A 19,674-nucleotide genomic window follows, 5' to 3' on the forward strand; every position below is an offset into this window, starting at 1 on the left:
CCCAGTAAGATGCTGTAGTCATGGTGAGGGGAGTTGTCTATACCAGATGCTTTATTTTAAATAAGCACTTTGTTTAGATGGTTATGAACTTATGTTCCACAGGTTGAACAGGTGCCCAGCACTTGATTTGGAGTCTCATCTATTTGGGCAAGAGCTATCGTAGCAGATAGTATAAAATTGCTTTGTGTTAGTATGATTTTTTGGATCATGTATATGCTGTGTATGTATATTCTATGTTTTGTTCTGAAAAGACCACCTACTAGCTTTGGGGTTGTCATGCAGGTATAGCTCCTTGGAGAGATGAGAGGACTGACTGCACCTTCCATGAAAGCAGTTGAACATAAACAGGGGAAGCTTCCAAAATACAGAACAAGGCCATGAAGGAATAGTCCCTGAGTGTGTGAGGCCAAATAAGCAGGGAGCATACTAAACAACTTGTGAACTTCCCTGCAATCAAGTGGTGAAGGTGACTTGGACTGAGGGCGGCTGAGTAGTTTGTTGTGACTCAGAAAACCAAACAAAGCTACCGAACTGGAAAGCAAGTCTGTAGGGATACATTGGGTAGAGGAAAATACGTTACTTTGCCTTTTATTCTAAGTTTTCCCATGCAACAGATAGCAATTTTATCTACAAAAAATAAAAATAAATCTAATATAATATTTTTATGATAGTAAATTCTGCATTCAGAGATTTGAAAATAATTAAATTTGTGTATTTTGATATGCTGAAACTCTATAAAACGTGGAATTGGTTCACATTAAGAATCTGATTGACTCATGGACATGTCATACTTGTCTATTGTGGGAGATAATGAGGTTCCAACTGGCAGGCTCTTCCACAGGGAATTTAATGCCAAGTTTTTTATTTAAAGATTTTTTATAAAAAATTAGATATAATTTTCTGTTACAATAATTCCCTGTGGTCACCTACAACTCTGAACATCAATTTTTGTGCTGTACTGTAGGTTTATAGTAGCTACAAAATGTACCTAGCTACTAAGTTGGTACTTGGGTTAGACCTGTATCAGCGAAGCATAGCAGTGCCTCCTGCTGACATTGTCTCAAACTATACAGCAAAGACTATGAATGAAAACATGCTGAAACTTCAGAACACAGAGTATAATTTTGAGACCTCAATACTGGACTGACAGAGAGTTATGGAGCAAATGAGCTTTTGTTGAATTAACTTTCATTTTGCTAAATCTTTCAGATATGTGGAATAGATACATAGAAAAATATATGACTTGGAATGACATTTTGACTCTTGTGATGTTAGATTTGACAGACCTATTAATGTGAAATGACTTAAAGGCAATTTCAGGTGACTTCTTCAGACAGAAAAATGAGGTTTCAGTGATGATGAATATAATGCTGTGAAACTGATTTTATCTGTTTTATTGGTAAGGCCAAGTGTATTCTGACAATAACTGTGTATTATTGGTGCTTTATGTTATAATTTTATATTTAAGCAAAAATTACACAGTGATGTGGCTTTGTGTTATTTCTGTTATATTAAATGAGTTATTACATACAAATGCATTAAGCTTTCCTACAGTCCCATTAACTGCTAAAGTAGGATCATGAATAGCTGTTTAAAGGAACAGATATCTCAAAGAATATAGCCGTGTTATATTAAAGCATTAACACAGTATCAACATTGCAAGATGACTATTTGCTTTTAATTTCTTAGTTTGAGAAGGTGCATTATTCTTGAAAGTAATTGCCGCTTTATGAAAAATACATATCCATTAGTAAAATGTAAGTATGTGTACTGTTAGTACTTGCTTGAGAGTTTCTTATTAGCTTTGTGTATAGATATACTTTCCATAATTATACTCCAAGATGAGACTTTCAACACTGAGTAGGAAATTTATTCATTAAATTAATGGGATTTGTGTAACTGAATTTGTCACTTGATTTTGAATATCTCATTCTCAGTGGAAAAAAAAAAAAAAAAAAAAAGCTTAATCCTGCAAACAATTAAGCATCTAAGAAGGTCCCATGAGCACAGTTTCTATAGAATGACAGCCTCGATAAAATGATATCCAGCTACTTTTTTCTTGTTAGACATAAAGTATAGCATATGATTGACACATTTTATTGTCTATCTTCCTAAAATGCAAACAGTACTTCAGTTTTGGTTTGGTGATATGTATTAGAAATTCTTTACATGTTTTACAGCTGGAATATATTTTTATATTTTTAATATAAGCAATTATCTTTCATGATCTCATTTCCAGGTTCCCCTGGACCATCCAGTGATCACAGCAGTGGAGCTTCATCACCTCTCTTTGACAGTGGCTTACATTTAAATGGAAACTCAATTAACACTGTAAGTAAATTAATACTAAAATCATAGCATAAATTATGTAAGTTTTTTGCTCCATTTTGAGCTTCAGAATACTAATGTAACATCACAGCCTAACGTTGTTTAGTGTTTGGTTAGTTGATTGGTTGAGCATTTTTTGGTTTGATTTGGTTTTGATTTTGTTTTTTGTTGGATTTTTTTTAAGTGCCTATGCTGTAAAATTTTATATACTTGCGAAGTAGCCAACATGGTATCCTGAGTTGCTATTCTCTGTTGCTATGAGGCAACTGAAAAGCTTCTAAGAATGATCACACAGCAAGGTTGGATCATTGTATGGGGATGAATTCATGACAATTTTTAACATATTTCTTTGAATTATGGCATTGTGTATAATTATAGCAAACTTAGTAAAGATGCTGAAACGCACAGGGAATTCAGAAGAGAATGTAAAGGTTGAATTATTGAAGCAAACTTTCATGATAAGAAAAAAAATGAGGAAAAAGAAATAAAATGATAAAGCAGATTTAAGAAAACAAGTCTATTTCTTTAATCCAGAGGATGGTCCTTTCTTTCTTTTTTTCAGCAGCAAAAAGCTATGACAGAATTAAGTGTAGCATTGTGGGAAAAAAAGTATATTCTTTTCCCTGGGAAAGATAGAAATTGTCAAAACTAAAGAAGATAGGATGTTTTAGTAGGTGACAATGTTGCTGTCTTCTTAAAATGAAGATTGAAGATGTAAATAATAGCTGTACAAGAACAGCTGTTCATGCTGAAAACTTGTTTAGCTCCTAACTAATTGCAGCTGTAGTCTGTTCAGTTAGATATTTAAAGAACGAATGCCCTGTGAATGGACTACAGGCTTCTGCTGACCTCTGTTTCTCCATTTTCTTCAGGCATCAAAGTGTCTGCTGCTTCTGTCAAGCTTTGCACATTTTCACCACTACCTCTCTAAATTAATCCTTAAAGCTGTTTTTCATCTGATAAATATATATATATGATAATATAAATATGCGAATATTTATATTATAAATATATGATAAATAATAAAGTATTAATTTCTGCTTTGATATCTGTGCTTGGGATCCCAACTGAGTATAGATACAGAAGATATCATGTTTATTTGTTTGCAATTATCCAGATAATTTTTACCTTTAGTTACCTTGCACTGTTGTCTTAGCAAAATACCTGTCTGTCGTCAGGGTCCATTATTCTGCAATGCCTGTCTACCGGGTGCTGTGCAGCCAAAGTCCTTTCTTCAAAGCGCTCCCATTATAAGAAGAGGGCTATGGTCAGGTGATTTCTTCTGATTGCATTAGCATGCTTTAGCAAATTAATGCCTACTAACTGCTAAAATGTGTGGCATAATAACTTTCAATCATCATTATGACTATACAATGGGGATTGCACACTTGGAATTCTACACATTACAAGAATAAGTGGCTGGAGTTTTATGGACTTGTAACACAAAGTAATTTAGAGTTAGTTTCCAAGGCAGCACACAAAAGACTGCATGCAAGCTTCTGTAAAACAGAAGGGGGAATACTGAGGTACCAACTCGTTTATATACAGCACTTTTCTGTCTTTTTCTGAAGCTGGACAAAAAGTCTCGAGGAGCTTTTATATATGCACCAGCCACTTAGACCTAGAAGTGAAGCAAAGCAAAACAATTTACATTATATGTAGCCCAGTAAAAATGTCATGATCTAACTTCATAGGAAAAACTAAAAATTGCCACATGTACAAAAGCAAGGTTCTGTGTATTCTATGATGATACAGCTGGCTTTTGAGGTAGTCCACCAAAAATGTGTGGTCTAATGTCTATCCAGCTAAGATATGGATGAGTCGTGATTAGAACTTCAGAACTGCATGTTTTTCAAGTACCAAGTAGTGGGTGCTTCTAATTTTAATTAGGTATTTTCATTTTTCAGTAAAGGAAGAGCTGGACTGACACTCCCTCTGACAGTATTGCCCAGTAAAAATATAGATATTTAAACCCCATTTTAATATCATATTGATAAGGGAGATCTGACTCACTTTGAATAATCTGTTACATCGTGTTATATGTACCTTCCTAACCACAGTCAGATCCTTGCTGTGTTAATCACAATGCAGATGTATTTATGAATGCTACTCCAAAAATCATGCATTTTAAAGGAAAGGAAAGGAGGTAGAGTGATTATTATGGCAGTTTTACCAAGCTGTCATTCAGTGTTTCGGTTCTGTAAACCAGTAATACAGAGACACCTGAGATAATGCTATCTCAGCCAGTAACATTCACATGACACCAGAATATATTGTTACTAGTTTGTGTCATATAGGAAGTAGTTTAGCCATGTTAACATCAAGCTGTCTGCCTAATATGATTACACCATTTTCAGTTCTCATGCTAGCTTGCCTCTGTTAGACATATTTTTATCACATCTTCTGTGAAGCATCTGTTATATGTGCTTTGATATGATCTTCAGGATTTATAGAAATCTTTCCTATAGTATTTGAGTAGTTTGAGGTAGAGTGCTTCAGAGGGGTTGTCCTGAACACAGAGAAATGAGGTGAAATGGTCTCTTCACACCTAATTAGTTTGTGATTGAGCAGTGTAACAAATGCTATAGAGACTGGTAGTATCAGATACATTAATCTGTATCTGATACATGGTTTATTAATCATACTCAGAAATTTCAGGGAACATAGAAGGTTTAGAAGAGCTACTCTCTAGGCCACTGATTATTGTGCATGTACATGAGGGATTCTAACTACAAAACAATGGAGAAAATACTGTAGGGATATTCTCCTAGCTGGATTTCCAAGTCAGCCCTCTGGACAAATAAATAAATAAGAGGTCTAAAATAAAACAAATTACTAAGACACTATTAAATAGTATGAAAGTTGCCATACAAAGGGAAACCATAGTAGTTTTTCACTTCTTTGAATATCCAACTTCCCTGAATTGTCTAAAAGTGATATTCTGATAGATGGACTAAGACTAGAGTAGACCATGTTCTTCTGCGTGTTCATGTAATTTAAGAATTCTAATTTAATTTTGTTAGTGTATGTTGAGTTTAGTTGGTTAAATGAAATGAAACAAGCATTCAGAATTTTCTAAGTTGCTTACATGTTTGTTTGTTTTTTTTCCTTTGGTGGCTTTGTTTCATCAGTTCAATTAAAAAGTTTTGATCTAAGAAAGATGCCTACTTCAGCACCACATAATTTATAAAAAAGGAAAAATACAGATGACCAACATCTGGTGGGACCTATAGGTCCTATGTCTTCCACATATCCTGATTTCAGAGTGAGAGAATGATACAGCTCAATCCCAAACCAGTAGAGGCAAAAAGGGTGCATGCAAGGGGTTGGAGACCCTCTTACTGAGGGTAAAAGCTATGCTGATGGATACTTCAATGCAGTAAGTAACCAGACCATTGAGCTGAGATCAAATGGATGTGCCACATCTAAAAGCCTCAATAATTTTACTTTTTTCCTGTTCCTGTAGTGCCTTCCAATTCAGGATAAACATACTATTTATCATTCTTAATTTGTATTTTATTCTTCATTTTTGTCATGCTGTAGCTCACTTAAAAGAAGTTTCAAGATTTCAGATCAATATCTTTTCTGTTAGAGTGATTCAGTGTGTGCTACCAGTGGACTCTGCCAACTCCTGATCTGAAAATCCATGATTTTCTCACTGTGTATGAAAGAATTATAACTTTAAATTGACTTACGGTTCATAGTGTATCATTTGGTAATGTATTTGCATAAGATGTAATAAATCTAGTAAATAAAAAAGAAGCTCACTTAGAGAGACAGTGCTGGTTACTCTCATGAAAGTAATCATCACTATGTCTTCTGTTTGCTGAACAGAAAAGAAAATATTTAAAACAGACAAACATAGCTAACTACACTTAAACCTCTTGATCTGTTGCTGTGGTGAGAACCTATATGAAAAGAGATAGAACGCACTGCAAATAAGCATACTCCTTTTTCTCCACTAATAAAATATGAAACTGTTCCCTTTCTCCATATGGAGAAAAATAATGCAAATTTTCTGTTTCTGATTACACTGCTCAGAAATCATATCAGTAGAAAAAAAAAAAAAAAAAACTATTTGATAATAACTTCGTACTCTACTACTCTAGATCTGCTTATAAAATGCTTTTGATATAGAGTAAGTAAATAGTTTATCTTAGATTTAAATGTTCAAAAGTGCTATGTTTCTCTAATTCTGAGTTGATTAGGACTTTTGCTATGATATTAATGAAATGAATAAAAGGTATTTTTAAGTCTCATCTTTTATCGATCCCTACTGCATTGTTAATCCTTTCCGTGGGCTTTTTTTTAAATATGTGATTCATCAGGATAGTCATTTCTTCTACACAGAAATTAAACACTTGTTTAATTTCCCAATAAAATTTAAGTCATATATGGTTTTAATGTTTTTGTTTGTTTGTTTGTTTAAGGTTGTGTTTTTTTGCTTATTAAACTTAGAGACTTGAAAATGGTGGTGAAAGGACTTACGGCTTTTTTTTTTTTTATCTTTGAGAAAAAAAGTGCAGCATGATCATAATATAAATAATTTATCAAGTAAAAAAAAATAATAACCTGTTTTTGTCAGGTGTCTGGTTTCATTTTTTGATTCTACCTATTTTCCCATATACAGCCGTGTCTTGTGAATGCATTTCTCCTATTTCTTATGAACTTGTTCATTTTAGTTTTCAGCAGCAGCAAAAAGAAAATGGCTTAGGAGATAAAGCCTAAGTTGTTTATTTTTTATCAGTGCTTGTAGAAATGGGGTGATTACACAGTTTCTTTTTTAATTACACTTGTGATTAGAATATTTGGAGTACCTTGCTTACTTGATGGGTTGTAGGGAGCAGTTCATGTGACCAGTCACCAGGAATCTGCTTTGCGGAGAGTTGTATTGCTCTGTAGATTGCACTGAGTGCATTGAGTACCTTTCATTTGCACAAGATAGACAAAGAAGTTTCAGGGAATGTTGTTTATTATTAATGAGCGATGCTCTTATGTTTGGCTTATGATGTTCAGGAATGCAGAATGAGAACTGGGGATGAATTAAATTTGCATTTGATTTTTGTACAAAAGCATCTGTCTTTTCCCTCATTATCTGTTCTCCTGCTTACGACTACAAAGGCACAAAGTGGACTGCTTCCGGGCAGAGCTAGATTATAAAGAGAAGTTATACATGTGAAACTCCATTGCATGACTAAACAGAATTATGATCTTTTATCACCTTTTGGCAACAGAAAGAGCAGCAATCTTTCAGGTATGTTAGCAGGGAGTATCAGAAGTCCTTGGTTAGAAAGAAAAAATATCTGGGAGCATTCATGAGGTTGAAGACTGCATGTGTTAGAAGATTAAATATTAGAAATGAAAGCAAGCATTACTAGTATTACGATAAAAAATCCTTTTACTGTTGCCATAGTTAATGTTAGATTGGTGTTTCAAATACCCGGCCCTGGTAATGATCAGCAGGGAAACAAAGGTGAGTAGTGATGATCTGTATCTAGATGTGATGTTAGCATAGATGAACGCCAGTGGTTCAGATATACATAAAAGGTTTATAATAATAAACGATAGTGAAATCAAGGCAACAGGTCCTCCCTCAAAGTTGCATCCATTGTCATTCCACAAGTTTCTGCAACAAATTGACACTTACTGAGTTCCCAGTCTGATAGGAGCAGGAGACAAACCTCAAATTTGTCCCAAGGGATTTGCAGAGTGTGAAGGCCAAAAAATTCCTCTAACCTTGAGCTAATTCTTCTCAGCAAGGACAGCACACCCCATCTGGGGATATGAAAGGCTGCCAAAAGCTGTCTGTAACACTGAAGTTTCAGTACAGTTGCATTTATGAAGTAACAGCATAATAATTTCAACACTATATTCTGTTCTGTATTTTTCCTTATATACTTTTAACATGGTGTTTTGTTTCCTGACTTCTGTTATAATTTGAGAGGAGTCATAATTACTTTCTGCTTTTGTGCTGAGATTTATTACAAACTACTTTGTCCCCTTTTCCAACCTCGCTTATCCCCCAAAGAAAGAATATGTCTGGGAAAGATGTTGCAGGCAAGGTTGTTGAGGTTACTCAGGAACCAATTACATTTAGCCTAAGGGAAACAAATTAAAGAAAAAGGTGCAATAGTCCATACATTTTCTTTAAAAATACCTTAGTCAGTCTTGTACCGTATTGGTTCATTAAAAAAAAAAAAAAAGTACAGCACTTAGCAGCACAGCTGTAATGAAATATTCATTATTTTTTTCCATTGTAAATCGCTTCTAGAAAAATTTATATAATTGAAAGATTTTTAATTTGTTCCTTACCGGCAGAATAGCAATCCCATTGACTTAAATGCATAGCTACTGCTAGGGCAGCATAGATCCCTAACACGTATACAGACTCTCCACGTAACCACATATAGGTGCTCAGTGTCTGCAAAACTATCAATTAATTCAAATTCACTGCATGTCTTCAAGAGCAGACATTAAGTTTCAGAAGCCTACACGTGATGCAGCACTGGAATTAAATCATTTTTGGAGGGGCAGTATCCTTGTTTCACATGCTGTTTCACCTTCTTCCCATTTAATTAAACAATGTGTGTTGATTAAAATAGTGTAGAATAGAGCTGTATAATTAAAAGTTGCTTCTTTCATCGAATTTTAAAGACATCAAATTACTTGTCCAAATTGTTACTTCATCTGGAAGAGCTTGTTTCCTGTATAAAAGCCTTTATTAAATGATTTGGTGATGCATACTTTACCACATAATTACTGTCTTCTTAAAGCTGTCACAGAATTGCACACCTGCATCTAAGCATTCCATTAAAAATAAATAAACACAGACCCTCTTCTGAACTGAAGCTACATCAAAGAAATGCACAGGTATTTTGATATCATCATTACATCCTTCTGAGTTCTGAGGCAAGCTGAACACTCTAATTGACTCCTCTTTACAACAGATACCTCAATAAAGTGTTTCTTTAACTGGGCACTGCAAGAACTCCAGTCATGTCTCTACTGAACACTTGTAATTGTGTTGTTCCATGATTAATGTCAGCTAACATAAGACTCTCTTACTGCTAAATGGAGCGGTCTTGTTTTCTTGCCCAGCTAGTCGGCAGCCTCTGTTTCCTGTCTCTCCCTAGAAGAGTTGGCAAATGCTCAGCTAATCATTGATCAGATTAGTTCACTGATCCACTGAAAACTAACCCTACATATACATTCATTATACATTCATTTATTCATTTGTATATTGCATATCTATATGCAATATACATACAGATTTCAGTCAGTGACCTGACTGGAACATGTAGAGAGAGCTCCACCAACTCACTGTGAGCTGAGGGGTTTCCAGTGCTGCTGCAATAAAAGATATAATTCTAATTCCCTTCATCCAAAATAACTGTAAGACAAATCTGGCCACTTTGAAAAGCATATCATATTGAGGGCTTTCTTTTGAGAGTGCTGCAGTATCTTCAGTAATAGAGTTTTGACAAGATGCTCTCCAGTTTGTACAAAAGAAAAAAAAAAAAAAAATAGGTTAGAATTAACTACACTGAGTTGTTTTGTGTTTTGTTTTTAGATTTTATACCAAAGTCCATAAACATGTATTAGCCATTTTTTCAGTTACAGCTTAAAGAAATTAAGCTATGCTACAGCATGTTTTAGCACTTCAATGTCAGAGTTGTTTTTTCCTAGGAAAATATTTCAATATATGAAGATCAAATGTTGTATTAATACTGCTAGCATTTTCGTACACATCTTCAGAGAAATATCTGATATTCTTTTCAGAAACTCTCAACAATGCTCACTTAAGAGGAAATAGCAACAACAACAACAGCTCAAAAGATAAATGTCATCTGAAATTGAACCAGTGTTCATCACAAGCAGTAATCTAAAATAAGTCATACCTGTTACATACACATGTGCTCGGTAGGAGTACCAGTTTATGGAACAGTCTCAAGAGTTTAATGATACACTTTGAAAGAATAAATCGCCTAAAGCAGAAAGTGGATGAATTCCAACTGTCAGAAAAAGTCTTACAGGAGGAAAGACAAAATCACAGAATTTAAGTTAAAAATGTTCCTGATGCATATCACAATTGCTTCTTATTCATTTTCTGTAATATTCTTTTACCTTTTAGGCTTTGCCAAAGCTGTCATTACTTAATTTTTTTAATTAATTTAAATTAAAATAAATTAACTGAAAGTCAATTATCCAGTGTACATCTTGCCAGTCTTCTGAAACTCTCAAGCATAATTTAGCAAAAAAAAAAAAACAAAAACAAAAAAAAAAAAGATTATAGAACACAAGCAGTTTGTGAAATCCTTTGTGCTAGTTGCATTTACAGTTGAAATTTCAGCTATTGATAAGAAGAAGCCTTGTCTTCTCTTTATTTCTTAAGGCTGATGGCAGCAGCAAGGCATCATGGTAATAAAGAAAAGTAGCTATCAAGGGAATAAAGCATTGATGCTAGTTAGTTTATTCCTTTAAGAAAAAGAAAATATACCAATTATTGCTACCTCTGATCAATTGTGATATGAGAATGTGTTTGATAGATACGTTGCTATTATAGGTGTAGTCCTTTGTCTTCATCCACTATGAAGACTTTGCAAGACTTGCTTTTTTGCAAACCAGACAGTGTTTGTACTATGAGTTGAAAAGTATATTTAAAAAGCAAGCTTAAGCTTGCTGAGCAACACGACTGTAAGTATTTCTGAGTCCAAAACTGATTTAACCCAGGTTCAGCCTGCATAAAGCCCGTGTTTAAAGAAGCAGCAGCGTGTCATTCATCCTATAATATCACTGTGACTGCTTACAAGGTGCAGGCCTAACAGGAATTACAAATTAAATTACTAGTGTGGATTCAGAAATGCTTCCTTTTGAGGACATGACATTTTTTCTTGAAGAGGTTTGAGAATCAATGACAGTTTAAAATTAAAATTTAAAAGGTAAAATAATTGAGTTGCCCAAGCTCAGCAAATAATATGTCACAAAAAGATAAAAAGTTGACAGTCACAGTGAACTATGATCTATTTATGTCCTTCCTTTATTCTTAGTGGAAGCTTAATTATAGAGGCATATCTGATTAGGTCTCCCACTTAACGGAGGCCTTTTCATTCTACTCACTGTATGACTTCATAGTTGTCCCGTAACGACTAGTTACAGAATATGTTTTTAAAAGCAACAAAGCACTTGCCCACATTGTCCTTCATAGGTCAGTGATTACTAATGGGATATAGGATCATTCCCTCCTCCAGGTCAACAGTACACAGCTGTCCCAGGTGGATAGTAATTATGTGTCATTACAAACTGATCCTCATTCAGTGTTCTGTCAAAAATGAGATTTTTGTACTCAATCCATTTCTTAATGGACAGGTGTTACAAGCAAATTGGCATTAATTGGCAACATTGATGGTGATCTCAGCAGAAAGCCAAAGGTGTGAAATGAACCAGAGGATAAAAGCCCCAGTTGAAGAGATTATCATTAAATAGCCAAAATTTTTCAGTCCTTTGGAGGAATGGTGTGCAGAGCATGAGCAGCAGCTGTTCAGTAGACAGAAGGCTTGAAGTTCAAGCCAGCTCAGTACACTGGGTCAGACCAAAGGACCGCCTAGCCAAAAAGCTCGTCCCCAACAGATGCCCTTAAGAATCTAAGAACAGAGGAAATATGTAGAATTATTTATAGGGTATGTTCTGTGCACCTCCACGATGTTTTGGATAGGTTCTTCCTGAACTACAGTTTCTTAAATACAGAAATGCATTATTTCATTGTTTTTATCCTTCTGTATTTTAGGATCTGTATTTTAAGGGAAAATGAGCCATTATATCCTAGTCCCTTTCTCTGTGTCCTTATATACACTTGTCATACAATCATGTCAGCTGCTTCTTTTCTAGTCTAATTAGTCTTTGTTTACTTAATCATTATTTGCATGAAAGCCATTCCATATCTTTCAATGTTTGCTTTTCCTGCAACAGAAATATCTTATTTTGAGTATTTATCATCTGTTCATAACCCATTACAGTCCAGGAAAAGATAATATTGTCTTCCCTCACAGGCATTATTATACATTTATCTATAATATTTTTGCATCTATAGTCATTCAGTATCATGAGGTGCTTCTGCTGCAGTTTGCAGTTTGTTCTTCCTTGTATTATTTTTCATTACTTGTTGCACATAGTTAACTTCATCAGTCTGTTGCTTCCCATCTTGTCCACATCATCAATCAGTATGCTGAATAGCTTGTATATCTGGGAGTCCACTGATAGTACCCTCTGCAGTAAAAACTGGTTACTAAGTGTTTTGCTTGCTTTATTTACCTAATTACTAATTTGTGTTGGGGCTTTGCCTTACTTCATAGCAAATCAGTTAATAATCTTTTGTGAGGGACAAATGTTTTTTGGAAACCCAAGTACATCTTAGTGATTGGTCATCTCATTAATAACTGCTTTGGACAATTCTAAAAGACTTCTGAAGCATGACCTCTGTCTGCAAAAATTATATTGGCTTGCTTCTTTCCCATGTTGTTACATTTACCCACATGTTCTGAAGGGATGTAGTGAAGGATTTGTCTCTGATTGACATATTAGTAGATTATAGAGCAAACTGAACAAAATGGGCTGCTGGACCTCTGATAGTATTTATTTTTTGTGGCCATATGTATGCTCTATTTTGTCTGTAACAAGATAAAAAGGGTTCTAATTTCCATTCTACCATAAATAGGTTAGTACAATATGGCTTAGTAAGAAACAGACATTTGAGACTTGGACCAGCTTGACCACTTTGTATCATTTCCCTATTCTTGGTCATTACTGGCTGGATCATGCAGTATGGATTCTACATGTAACCCAAAACTAGGGGGGTGAAACACATAACCCCCTGGAATACACTTTCTGGTATGTTGATCAAATATCAAAACTTTGAAATGGTCTGCAGAAGCCAAATTTCCGTAGGAGTTTGCACGAGTTATAACAGTTTAGCATTTAGAATCATACCTTTGAGTTTAATAAATTTTGACCAAGGATTTTCCTCTCTTTAATTAATGAATCCAGTGGAGAATTGTGGTGTAGATTTTCTAAAATTCTTTTCTTTACAAGGAGATATTTCTTCTTTACACTGTTACCCTACTAAAGCATTTGACTGAAGGATAAAGGACCACACTGATTTCAATCAAATTGCTAGTGACCCTTCTATTATTTTTTTTTCCTGTAAAATGCTCTTAAATTGAATATGATGTAATAGACAGATTACAGCCTACTAAAAGAAATACAGCTAACAGTTTGCAAGAAAAGGGTTTTTATGTTTAAATTATCTAGATATTACCTGTATGTTGAGAGTGGAGAGGACGGGAACAATAGGCGAAGATGGTTCCTATTTTCTGATTCCTGGGTTTAATTTCAGTGATCATATTCAAGCATTTATGTTTGGCTGTAATAATCTACCTTCTACTTTATTCTGAGACATTTCAGCTTCTGGACAGGTATGTTAGACTCTGTTGATCATTTTCAACTTCAGGTTGCCTGTCATTCTGTCAATGATTTGCATTTGTACAGAATGCTAAAATATGCATCAGTTTCTTCACTGTTATATTACCAAGTTTAAACTAAGCTTTCAGGACACCTTATCTTTTTGTGGCTAATTCTATGAAATAGAATGTCTCCCTAATAGAATTAGTCAATGGAGTTGATTATGAAATATTGATACTGCAACATCACGAGATTCCAGTCAAATGAAAGCTGGATTGTTCTAGGGATTGCAAATACTCTAAATGAAACTCCATGATTCTTTTCCTTAAAGAGTTTGCAGTGTAGGAGGTATTTACTGTTAACCAACTCTGTCAATTTCACTACATTTTTTTTTTTTACTAGAGAAGTGTTCCTCAGTCATGAGGAATATGAAAGTTAGAATATGAAAGTCAGTATTTTGATTTTTTTTTATTTTGATTTTTTTATATATTTTTTTTTTTAATTTAAAGAAATAGTTGCTGCTGACTCTAAGAGCTTTAGGAAAAAGAAAGAAACAAACAAAAACCTAAAAGATCTTTGAGCAGGAAGAAAAAATAGAAATGGAATAATTCCCAGAATGCTCTCTATTTTGAGTAAGTTTTATGTTTTTTTAACACCTGGGCATAAGAGAGCTGACGCTGGTCTGTCATTTGGTTTATTTGCTTTTGTTCTACTCGGTACATGTTTATGACTTTTATAAAAATAACCATCTTTCAACTCACTACTGGTAAGTTCTCTGGGGCAGGTAATTTTGGTTCAGATACAGATAGCATATCTCTGACCTAAATACGTATATCTGATTCCTTCTTAACTGCCTCTCTGTACATAGTAATGGCTCTCTTTATTGAAAAGTGAAATATGCAGATGCCATGGTAGTGCAGATATATAAATACCAATGTAAACTTTCAAGTGTATTGCCTTTATGTGTTCTGTAAGAAAATCCTAGCTCATTCTGTTGTTCATTTAGTAAGCCTTTCATATGCTCATAATCATGATTATAAATCTGAATTGGTATGCTGAGCATTGGTTTCCATCATTTTCTAATCTGTTCATAATTTAATTGATCTTTACCTATAAAAACTATTTTCAAATTATTACTTTCTAGTGGTATAGTAATGAAAATTACATTTTCTGTGGGCATTCATTCAAAACAAAATTGTTAAGTACTGAACTTTAAAGTTTTTGGAATTTATAATATGGGAATTGAAAATACCCATATTTTGGATGGTTCCAGTTGGTCCCTTCCAAACTGGGATATTCTATGAATACATGATGGAGAATAAAATAAATAGGAAAATATTGTACAGTGCAGTTTATATGAATGCAACTGCTACTTATATATTTTGAGTTTAAAGTTCATTTATAAAAACTGATTTTTTCACTTTCTTTAGAGGACTTTCTGACTGGTATGTGGAAGCACAATATATTCCTAAATCTTCAATAAAGGATGAAAAGTAGTCCAGTACAGCAGACTGGAGACTGTTTAACCCTCAACATCTGTATCAGCACTCTGTATGATTGATCACTGAATTGTGTGCATCTGGAAAGCTAATTCACAAAACAACACAACTAGTTCACAACTAGTTATGTCTAGTTGCTCTTTTAGGATCAAGATGACGCTGGCAGCAGTGGACAGGGGCCCTCAAAGTACGCGACTGCATAGTATGTAAGCATAAAGATCAGGTAAAGGTAGCAGTGACGTGTATTCCTGTCCTGGATGGACTTCTGTGCTTGAGGCAGCAACCATAGAATCACAGAATGGTTTGGGTTGGAAGGGACCTTAAAGATCAACTAGTTCCAATCCCGCTGCCATGGGCAGGGACACCTCCCACCAGACCAGGTTGCTCAAAGCCCCATCCAGCCTGGCGTTAAACACCTCCAGGGATGGGGCATCCACAGCTTCTTTGGGCAACCTGTGCCAGTGCCTCACTAGCCTCAGAGTGAAGACCTTCTTCCCAATATCTAATCTAAACCTATCTTTTTTTTTTTTTTTTTTTTTTTTTTTTAAGTTTAAAGCCATTCCCCCCTTTAATGGCTTTACTCACTTTTCGTTACACCCCCTGACACAGTCCCTCCTCAGCTTTCCTGTAGGCCCCCTTTAGGTACTGGAAGGCCGCTATAAGGTCTCCCTGGAACCTTCTCTGCTGGAGGCGGAACAAGCCCAACTCCCTCAGCCTGTCTTCATAGGAGAGGTGCTCCAGCCTTCCGATCAATGTTGTGGTCCTCCTCTGGACTTGGTCTAATAGGTCCATGACCTTCTTGTGCTGGGGCCCCCAGAGCTGAATGCAGCACTCCAGATGGGGTCTCACAAAAGCAGAGGAGAATCACCTCCCTTGCTTTGCTGGCCACGCTGCTTTTGATGCAGCCCAGGAAAAGCTGGGTTGGCTTTTTGGGCTGCAAGCACACATTGCTGGCTCATGTTGAGCTGCTTGTCAACCAGCACCCCCAGGTCCTTCTCGTCAGAGCTGATCTGGGGATCAGCTATCCACACTGTTGTGTTTGGTATTATGAAAAGGCTATATCAGGTTTCTAGTCAGTAGCAACTCTGATCATGAACTTGTTTCAGTAGAAGCTTATCTATCCCATATTCAGCACACCTCCTTCTAAATCATTTATTTGGGCTATATTAACCATATTATTTTTCAGTTTGATAGTAATGGTGAACTCATTAAGTATTATGTATGCATGTAAACAATACACGAAATAATCCAGTACATGTAATTTCTTTTGTTAACTAGAGATTCTAACCCTTGGATGTCTGGAGAAAAATGGGTTGAGGTGGGGTTGCATGGGGCAGCCTTCCTCTCTGGCAAGCCCAATGGCCTGGGGGAGCCAGCCCCAGAAAAGGGACCCTCAGCCCCCCCAACCCTGCTCCTTCCCCCACGTGAGGGCATCTCCCAGGCTGCTCCCAGATGCCCACTCATGTTGGGCATCACAGAGACTTGCTGAGGTCACAGTGGCCACCACTGCCCCGCCTTTGCCTGGGCCCTATAAGACAGGCCCCCTGCAGCTGGCCTGTCACTTGTTCAGCTACTTGGTCCTCTGAGAGCCAGCGGCAGGAAGGAGGCTAAAGAAGGAGCAAGGTGAGCGGCAGCCCTCCTTGGTGTGAGGACAGTGAAGCAGTCTGAGGAAGCACCGAGAGGGATGGCAGCTAATGAGAAAGATGTGTCATGGGCAGAGGGAAAGCACCTCCGGCACAAAAGACACCAGTGCCTGGGGGACGTCTGGTGCCCAGCCCACAGACACGTATCAGCAATATCATTGGCACCGCAGCGATGTGGGGAACAGGCCGGCCCCTCAAACATACAGCGATGGGGGCCTGGGCCTAAGCAGTGGTGCAGCAGTGGTGTGGAGCGAAGGCGGGAGCATGAGGCAGAGAGCCGTGGGGAGCAGAGGCGTGCCTGTTGGCCAGAATACAGCATGGGTCCCAGCTGTGGCCATAAAACAGACAGCAGTGTTGAATCCATGCCTAGAAATGAACTGGACAGCAGCATGGGGCCTAAACGTGGAACTGGGCAACCCCCTGGTTCGACACCCTGGCCTGAAAATATTCCTGATGGAAGGCATCCCGTGTGGGTAGTCCCAGGCAAGGACCGGCTTGTCTTCCTGCCTAACACCGTGGAGCCCGTGGAGGTGGGTCCACAAGAAGAGGCGGAGGAACCCATGGAAGTGGATCCACCTTGGCCACATCAGACCTGGGACTACCCTAGCAGGTCTTTGCTCCGTGCTGTCAGAGAACACCAACAGCTTCGCAGCAGGGCCAAGCAAGCTCCCTACTCACTGTCACTCAGGCTCCATCCCAGGCATTAGCTTGGAGCCACCAAACACCCGGCAATAAAGAACTCTTGCCGATTCTCGGGGGTTGTGTGTGTGCTTCTTTCCCATCCGCCAACCCTTGTGCAAGAGGTGGCAGCCTTTCTGCACAGAGCCTTGAGGAAGAGCACAAGAGAGGACTCAGCTTCCTCTGGGCTGCTGCGTTGGGGTGACAGGAGGAGTTCCCCAAGGGCCACCATGCACCCATGCACCTTTAATGTTTGTTAAAATAGACCGAGGGGTGAAAATAGTAGTGTGTAAGCAATTATAGGTGGCTAATTTCTTATATTAGGAGTGAGTTTCTATATCTGAGTAATTGGTAATGACAGACACGGAGAAGGCTGAGGTACTCAGCAACTTCTTTGCCTCCTCCGTCTGCACAGGTAGACGGACTTCCCAAGTCTTTCATTTCCCTGAACCCATAGATGGAGGCTGGGAGATCAAAGTCCCACCCACTGTAAGTGAAGAGCACGTTCGAGACCACCTGATGAATCTAAACAGGTGCAAGCCTGTGGGACCTGATGACACGAATCCCAGGGTCCTGACGGAACTGGCTGATGGAGTTGCCAAGCCTCTCTCCTTCATAGCTGAAAAGTCCTGGCAGCCAGGTGATGTCAGTGGTGAGTGGAAAAATTGAAACATCATGCCCCTACTCTTCAGCAATTAAAGAATTGGACAAAGAGCACTACTCTTCAACAGTTAAAACAATTAGGACACGTTCCTTCTTAGAAAGAACAGTCAGGCATTGGGACAGGTTGCCCAGGGAAGTGGTGGAGTCACCGTCCCTGGGGGTGTTCTAGGAAAGGTTGGACGTGGTGCTTAGGGACATGGTTTAGTGGGTGACATTGGTGGTAGGGGGATGGTTGGACCAGGTGATCTTGAAGGTCTTTTCCAATCTTAATTTTTCTATGATTACCATCTTTGTCTTTATTTCTTTATTTTTCTTCATAGTTTAGACATAGTTTTGTACTTTCAGTCAGTGATAAAATGGCATAACCCTCTGGGTATTATTTCACAAGGAATAAACTGCATATTCTGCAACTGTATATTGACTAAGTTGTGTATTTCTTTGAAGTTCCCTGATTTTTTTAATGGCAGTAGTTCTTTTATGACTTTTATAATTTCATATGTATTTTATTTAATCATGTTTCATGCTGTGTTGCTTTCATGCATTAACTAAATATTCAGTTGCAATACATAAGATGCTACATATATGACGAGACTGAACAATCTATATAACCCCTATTTCAGGTTTGACTAATAGCTATATATTCAGGCTAATTCCACTAACTTAATTTGCACTGGCATTTGTTTTACGATCGTTATCTTCTGTATGATGTAATGAGTTGTTCATAAAAGTATGTATTTTCACTGTTTTGAGATCTGGACATCTACTGCTTTTAGAGTATCAGCAATCTTGTCTTTCTAGTAGAAGTACTTGAAGGAAAACTTCTAAGATGAACTTTCAAAATTAATCATTTCATATATGGATGGATAGTGATAACAAAGAAAACGAGTTTAAAATCAACTTTTAGATAATATTATGAATCAGTTTTAAGTCAGTTGCATAAATAAGAAACCAGTCTTCTCAATGACTACTGTAGTACTTACATTAGGACAGTGTTGTGTCTTTGATAATTGAGACATTTTAAAGCGTTTTACAGACCAAATCAGTTTATACCAAAAATGCAATTTATTTTGCATTTACATAAAATTCAGGATGTTTATGATGTAAAAAAAAAAAAAAAAATCCTTTGTCTGGACGCCTACCTGGGCAGCCTGCTCTGAGGAACCTGCTTTGGCAGGGGGGTTGGACCCGATGATGTTTCGAGGTCCCTTCCAACCCCTACAGTTCTGTGATTCTGTGATTATTGTCAGTTACAAACTATATATATATATGTATGTATATATAAAATTAGTGTTAAGGCAATATATCTTTTTTGGTATTAAGATGATATTAAAATTAAGTCAAAGTAGTATCAAATTAAGTCACACGTATTATCAAGATGGGCAGCATTCCTTCCTTTGTGAATGCTTTCT

The 19,674-nt window shown here is 36.9% G+C and overlaps 1 protein-coding gene across 8 annotated transcripts in view; it reads left to right on the top strand.

Annotated features, from left to right (window-relative positions):
* Positions 1-19,674, top strand: part of SNTG2 (syntrophin gamma 2) — a 271,731-nt gene that overhangs the window by 169,022 nt on the left and 83,035 nt on the right. For all 8 annotated transcript variants that reach the window (XM_035322208.1, XM_035322209.1, XM_035322211.1 and 5 more), the window contains one exon: positions 2,240-2,331. In XM_035322208.1, coding sequence (XP_035178099.1) covers positions 2,240-2,331 — 92 coding nt within the window. The remainder of the gene's footprint in view (positions 1-2,239; positions 2,332-19,674) is intronic.

Source organism: Oxyura jamaicensis, chromosome 3, assembly GCF_011077185.1.
Source record: "Oxyura jamaicensis isolate SHBP4307 breed ruddy duck chromosome 3, BPBGC_Ojam_1.0, whole genome shotgun sequence".
Taxonomy (NCBI): Eukaryota; Metazoa; Chordata; class Aves; order Anseriformes; family Anatidae; genus Oxyura; species Oxyura jamaicensis.